The following is a 7194-nucleotide window of genomic DNA, read 5'->3' on the forward strand; positions in this document are numbered from 1 at the left end:
AATCAATCATTAGTTAGAAACCAGTTCTAAAGTTATGTAATAATAACTCATTTAGTTATTATTTCTCAAAAAAGAAATATACAAAGAGAATTCATGACTAAAACCATGTAACACACACGAGACTTTCGCTCTTAAAGCTGGTCAGTGTGCTTACATACACTTAGAATTCCAATCCCAAACATTCAATTAGAATGTTTGGGATGAAACATTCAATTAGAATTCCAATCCCAAACAATATATGTTCTAGTTGTTTAAATGCTATTAGACCATTTTGCAAGTTCAGATCGATTTTCTTATTGGTTTGGTATGATCCACCAAAATGAACCTACCTGGGCAATGATCATCTATTAATTATGCCCACTATTTAATAATATGTTGGGAGTATGAGTATGTTAGCCTTGTTAGGTGCATGGAACTACAAGGAAATGAAACTTAAAGCAACACCAACAACAAATAGAGCTTAATTCCATCAAAATACATGACTGAAATCGTCACAGAACATCCCAGCTGAGAAAATAATTATAATACAAAATGCAGAGAGAGAATTCAGAGGCTGACAGTAGCATTGTTAACACTGTCTAAGCCCTGCACTAATCTTCTCTTTGCAGACTTGGTTCTGTAACACCAGACCTCAAATGCCTCAGTCAAATCAGGAAACCGAAGTTGCTCGGTTTTCATCCAGTCTGCCAGAATATCAGCCTGATCATTTGATGGCAATAACAGTATCAATGAGACTATTGCCCCCTCAATGCTCTGGCAAAGGTCTTCAGTCATCATGTAAGGAAATTCTGTATCCTCATTACCCTTTGAATCCAAGATGGGTTTTATCTTTCTTATATAAGGGAGCCATGTCTTTAGCAACTGCACCCGACATGGTGCTGGAAGAATCACATTGCCATAGCCAACTGCTTCCAAGACTTTTCCGGTCACTTGTATCAACTTTACTTTCAAACCCCACATAACACAAGCAAGTTTCTCATCTTCAATGATCCCTAAAACACTCACAGAGATTTCAGCCCACTTGAACACAAAGTCCTTCATTAAATCCATCTTGGGAAGTATGTTACACATCCATTCAATATCGGATAAGGTCTGCAAAATTTTATCCTCTGCTGTATCACATACAAGGTTGGACTCCAAAAGGAGTGATGATAACTCGTTCTCAAATGATGAACAAATGTTGGAAAGACCAATTCTTACCACCGATTTTACTTCATCATCAGCTGTAATTAATGGCATATCTCCATCTTCCCCCAGCATGAATTCAACTTGTTCTTGAGCAGAAGTCTTGAGCTCATCTCCAAATGGAGGGCATGGTTTGCCAATGGACATGGCAAAGCGAACTGCAGAAACAAAAACATTTTTTGTGGCACTTGCATCTACAGGTTGGATCCTGGCTAATATGGGCGTGGCCATTGGACCCAGTTTAGCAACTGCTTTTAAAATTAGTTCCTCTTCCTTGTCGTCCCAAGGAACAGCCTCCAAGTACTGGGTACAGCTCTGTGTGATATCTTCACAATGTATAGCAATGGCTGTTTGAAGAATACCAACAGCAGATTTAACAGAACCCAATGACTCCAGAATCGAGCCTACAGGGAGATACAGCAACCTCAAAAGTTCAACATAATCATCATAGTCAAACTCTGAGCAGTGAATCTCAATGCAAGTACTAGAGTTTGGAAGGGAGACCCGACTGGCAAAGAACTTGCTTCTATTTATGAGAATGGCAGAGTGGGAGTAGAACCATTCCGGTCTTCCTTCTCTATTTTTCAACCGTATAATAATGTCACTAGTGTTCCGATCACCAAGTATGCAAGTCTTGGCTACTTTGGCTCTGTCCATGTGTGAAGGAGATGACAGCCAAATTCATACTTCATGAAATCTGAAGAACAAATCTTGCATTGAAGTGCAACTGTACATTATAAATAGATAGTAGTCAATCCACACAATTCCATATCTTTCAAAAATATGATTATCTTCCATAAATGTATGACAAGTTTGATTCTTTAAACAATAATTTTGTTCTGATATATATTTAGTAATGTGAAGAATAGAATAAAATTACATCCAATGGAAAATTCATACACATAAAGACTGCAACACTAGAACAAACATAGGTCTCATTGTGCATATCTCCATAGGCATGACAACAAGTCTCTCTACTAAATGTGAGTCACGAAAGGTCCTGCATTTGGGATAATGTACCTATGTTCCTTGCATGTATAAGTATGTTTTGAAACACATAAACTCAGGGCTACCTCAAGCCGGCTAACAATTAATCTTGGTAGATAGAAAACTATCATAAATTTTTCTTATTGCATTCCTTTGGTGTTATGCCTCCATACTAAAATGCTACTTAGCTGAATCATTTCCACATCCACAAAGGCAGAAACACAACCCTTGCAATTTCAAAGGAAAGCTAGTGATTTGCCAATAAATTCATCATGTTGCAACCACCACAGTGCAATCCTAAAGGGTTGTAAATTGCATAACTTACAAGAACATCTGGATGTATGATGTGCTTGCTAAAGATAACCAACTTCCCTATGTTACTGACACAAACACTAACATTATCATGTTAAAATTTCAGTTTGCACACCACTCTGGTGTTAACCAAATGGAACCCATGTATTGAAGCTATATTTCTAACAACACTGTCAATCTGATTGAAGTCTAAAAAAAAAAAAAAAAAGAGATACAAGAATTGAACCTATGGCGTTTGTTTCATAATAATTGCTTTCTATCATTAGCCCAAGACAACAATGGATTCCTTTTTGGTTTAGGTGGGATTCAACCACAAGAGACTTTCCCAGGTAAGCTATTTCCAACCCACAATTGAAGTTAATACTCTACAAGGTGTACTCTATGGAGTAACCAATATCTGAAATTCTTGCACAATGCATCTATATTATAGCAAGCTCATGCATCAATATTTTTATATTTAAAGCATCTTGCATACACCAAAAACCAATCCATGTCTTGGCACAATGGTAAAGAATATAGAGCAAACCCCATAAGTCCAAATCCTATCATACCAATTCAAAAAATAATAATCTCATTCTTTAAAAGTAAATTTTTTGAAATTGATTACTTGTTAAATGAGCAGTGAAGAAATCAATCCATGATTTCTTTATTAAAAAAAAATTATTCTCAATCTGCTATTGAATAAGAAATTATGTGTGATTGGGTATATGCCAATGTCTTTATAGAATAGTTATCCTTTATATTATACTCTCTCTCTCTATCTGTCTCACAGGTGCACCTAGTATCATCAGCAATTAGAAACTACTCATATCATTAGTTGAACCTTGAAGAGAATGCTCAAGGCCTACCTCAGAAAGAAGCTAACTCATAGCATATAATCTATTAATGCTCTTAATACTGAATGAACCTTATTATATCTCCTAAGTCCTGACCCTTTAGTCACTTTCTGCACAGCATACCATTCTACCATCCCTAGCAAATTCAGTTACTTTTATCAGAAAATTGTCAGAAATATTTTCATTTCGGAATCCAAAACTTAACAAAATCATCCTAAACCATATCCAACCACTAATTTGCCCTTTCCCAATTCAACTACAAGCTTACTATATCCAAAATTCAGCTCAACAAAGAGCAAAGCTCTAAGCCTCCAACCCGTATTTCTGCTTATCAAAAAACTATAAAAATAAAAATAAAAAGGCTCCAAAAGAAAGTGTGCCCTAACCCCTAAACAAGTTTAGTTACTTTTATCACAAAATTGCCGGAATTATTTCCATTTTAGCATCTAAAAATTTACAATGCTAGTCTGAACCATGTCCAACCACTAATTTTTAATCCTTTCCCAATTCAATAGAAACTTACATATCCAAAATTCAGCTCAACACAGAGTTAAGCTCCAACACAGATCGTGCCCTAACATCTATTCAAAATTCAGTTACATCTTTTTTCTTCAGAATAAGTTACAAATATCAGTTATTTTTATCACAAACTTGTCAAAAAGTTCCCATTTTAGTATCTAAAAATTAACAACAGTATCCTGAACCATACCCACCTACTAAATTTTCATTCTTTCCCAGTTAAACTAAAAACTTATATAAAAAATTCAGCTTAACGCATTGCTAAGGTCCAAATGTCCAATACAAAGCATGCCTTAACCTCTATACAAATTCAGTTACTTTAATCACAAAATTATCAGGAATATTCCCATTTCATCCATCCAAAAACTAACGAGATTACCATGAACCATGTGCAACCACTAAATTTTGCAGTTTCCCAATGCCACTAAAAGCTTACTAAATCCAAAATTCAGCTCAATACAAATCTCCATCCGAAATGGATTCAATCAAAACTTCAGATTAAATATTACAAATCTAATATGTATTTCAAATCACGAGGCACCATGTAAACCGTTAAATACAAGAAAATAGAATCTTAACCATGAAATGAATCAACGATCCTATACAAATTTGGTTACTTTCATCACAAAATCATTATAAACCAAGTGCAAGTACTAATTTTTCAAACTTTCCCCAATTTTACTAAAAGCTTTCACTGTACATGTCAAAATTTTCAGCTCTACACAGGCCTAAGCTCCTAACCTATACAAAAATTAACAAAAAAATCCCCAAATTAACGAACCAATAAAAGAGTTTCCAAATTAAACTGAAAACGATAAAATAAAATCCATGATTCAACTAATTAGCTCATCTAATCCCCCAAATCACAAAACTAATACAAAAAAGAATAATCCAAGAAGAGAATGAGAATGTAGGTGGTCCACACCAAGAGATGCAAACCTCATAATTCCAAATCCTATCATACCAATCCAAAAAACAATAATCTTATTCTTTAAAAGTAATTTTTTTTTTTTTTTTTTTAAATAGATTACTCGTGAAACGAGCAGTGAAGAAATCAACCCATGATTTTTTTTTTTTTTTTTAATTATTAAAAAAAAAAAAATTCTCAATCTGCTAATGAATATGAAATTTATCTGTGTGATTGGGTATATGCCAAAAATTCAAAATTTGTACCGAAAAAAAAAAAAAAAAAAAACATAAACCTATTTTTACAATATTCCTGAAGTGCAAAAATTAATACAATTTGTGGGCATTCATGAAGAGAAAATTTTTCCAAATGGGCAATCTGTGAAAAAGCTACTAACCTTGTAAAAGCACAGAACGAATAAGTCTAACCGTAGAGGATAATTCTACCACTTAGAAGTGATTTTAGAACAGGAAAGAAAAAAATAAAGTACGCATTTGAAACCCAGAGATGTTTGGGACTCTTTGAGTTCAACTTGCCTTTCTGAGAAACATGAAAAGCCTTTTGCTAAAAAAGAAAAAACAGAAGCATGAAAAGCCAAAAGTTCCAAATGACAGATATGACCTTCTGCTACATGCAAAATTACGGTTACTTTTTGCATTACCATGTGGATTATGACTAAGTTCTAAGGGCATTTTCGTGCAACAAGACAGTGATTGGTTGAGACATTACCCTAAAATGGGTGACAAATGATTGGTTGAGACAACTGTTATTGTGTTTTACTAGATACTCATACCTGCATTCTTATCTTAACTAGGCAAGGTTAATAGTTTTTTTGTTTTTTTTGGATACAAGGTTAATAGTTAACACCTGGATCCTAATAGGGGTGAGTGGACAAATTTTAGGAAAATACTAAATTTATTATAAATTAATGTAGTAATAAATATGATTAGTACCAAATTAAAAACACAATAACTAAAGAGCAAATTTAAATATAGTTCATTCATTATAACACCTTAAATTCAAACATATGATTTTATTGATCATTAAAGTACATATAATGTTTTCTTTTTCAATGAAAATTAAATTCAATACAACTATGCGTTCTCATTTAATTGGGGAACTTAACCTTTTGCACATAAAATTATATCTAAGTCTTACCCAAAAATAAGTGGTTAAAATTCAATTTATTCCTTTCACTTTTATTTCAATTGTCAAATTAATTCTGAAAGTTTAATTTTTGTCAATTTAGTCTCCTATTTTATGAAAATGGATTAAGTTTTTCCTTCTATTTAAATTTATTAGAAAATAAAACTATTTAATCAATTTTCAAAAAAAAAAAAAAAAACTCTTGTCAAACAATAAAATATATTAAATGATGAATTTCATGAATGCTTTTAGTTAAAGTTTCAATTAAAAAGTAAGAATGTTTAAATGATGTTTGCTAATAGATTTTGGATGAAATGAGTAAATTCACTCCTTCTACCAAGTAAGGGTCTAAATTGACAAAAATTAAATTTAAGACACTAACTTAATAATTAAAGTAAAAGTGAAGGGATTAAATTAAATTTTAGCCAAAATAAATCCACAAGTTATCTCTTTTTTACTTATCTAAAAGTTGATGTATTAGTTTGCAAGGCTTATCTAGTAAAATTTATAACAATTGTATCGTTTTAAAATTTACAAACATCCTCATTTTAATGTCAAATTGATATGGTAATGAATATGATTGGTGTCACATCAATAACATAAAAAATATATATTTAGAAAAAATTAGCACATCAATTTGTGGGGTTTATATAATAAAATTTATAATAATTATAATTCAGTTCTAAATTTTATAAAAACCATCATCCTTCATGTCATAAACTTGTCTTGACTTCCTCCTATTTTCATAAATGAAAAAAAAAAAAAAAAACATTCCCCCTTTTGTGATATTATTTATTTTATTTTATTTATGTAATATTATGTTATTGAGTTTATATAGTAAAATAAGTTCCTTAACCCAAAGGGAAAGATATTGTGAATAAAGTAAATCAAAAGTTGGATTGGATAGGCAACTTTTATTGCTTTTATGGGAAATTCATTTCTTTTTGCTGACAGTAAGGACGAAGAAAGTACAAAATGGCTGCAACTTTCCTTTCTTTTTTAATGCAAGTTGCACAAGTTGTGTGTATTTGCAGTTTTTTTAATATAAATTGAAGGAGATATCAAGAAGCGTGGCGACAATCAATAGAATACTAATCCAAGTTGTGTCAAATGATCAATCTGTGTGCTTACTTTACAGGGATTCCGTACATACAAGTGGAAACTTGTGGGCATCAGCAAATAATAATTATATCCTCAGCTGCTCTAGATTCGATTGCCAAGATATTTACTTTGCTGTCAATATTACCCTCTTTTGCTGCAAGATATCTGAATTTATTTTGCCTATAATTTGGCTCGTTGGAT

At 32.3% G+C, this 7194-nt stretch overlaps 1 protein-coding gene across 1 annotated transcript; it reads right to left on the reverse strand.

The window, feature by feature from the left end:
- Positions 1-426: 426 nt before the first annotated feature.
- On the reverse strand, positions 427-5303 carry LOC115975216 (BTB/POZ domain-containing protein At3g05675-like). The gene is made up of 2 exons (XM_031095917.1): positions 5144-5303; positions 427-1912 (listed from the first exon to the last, which is right to left on the reverse strand). The coding sequence occupies exon 2, from the start codon at positions 1840-1842 to the stop codon at positions 547-549; it is 1296 nt and encodes a 431-aa protein (XP_030951777.1). The 5' UTR covers positions 1843-1912; positions 5144-5303; the 3' UTR covers positions 427-546.
- Between the last annotated feature and the right edge of the window lie 1891 nt (positions 5304-7194).

This window comes from Quercus lobata, chromosome 2, assembly GCF_001633185.2.
Source record: "Quercus lobata isolate SW786 chromosome 2, ValleyOak3.0 Primary Assembly, whole genome shotgun sequence".
NCBI lineage: Eukaryota > Viridiplantae > Streptophyta > Magnoliopsida > Fagales > Fagaceae > Quercus > Quercus lobata.

Bases quoted from the DNA above. Each gene is read 5' to 3' on its own strand.
- LOC115975216 (XM_031095917.1), bottom strand. From the start codon at position 1,842: ATGGACAGAGCCAAAGTAGCCAAGACTTGCATACTTGGTGATCGGAAC.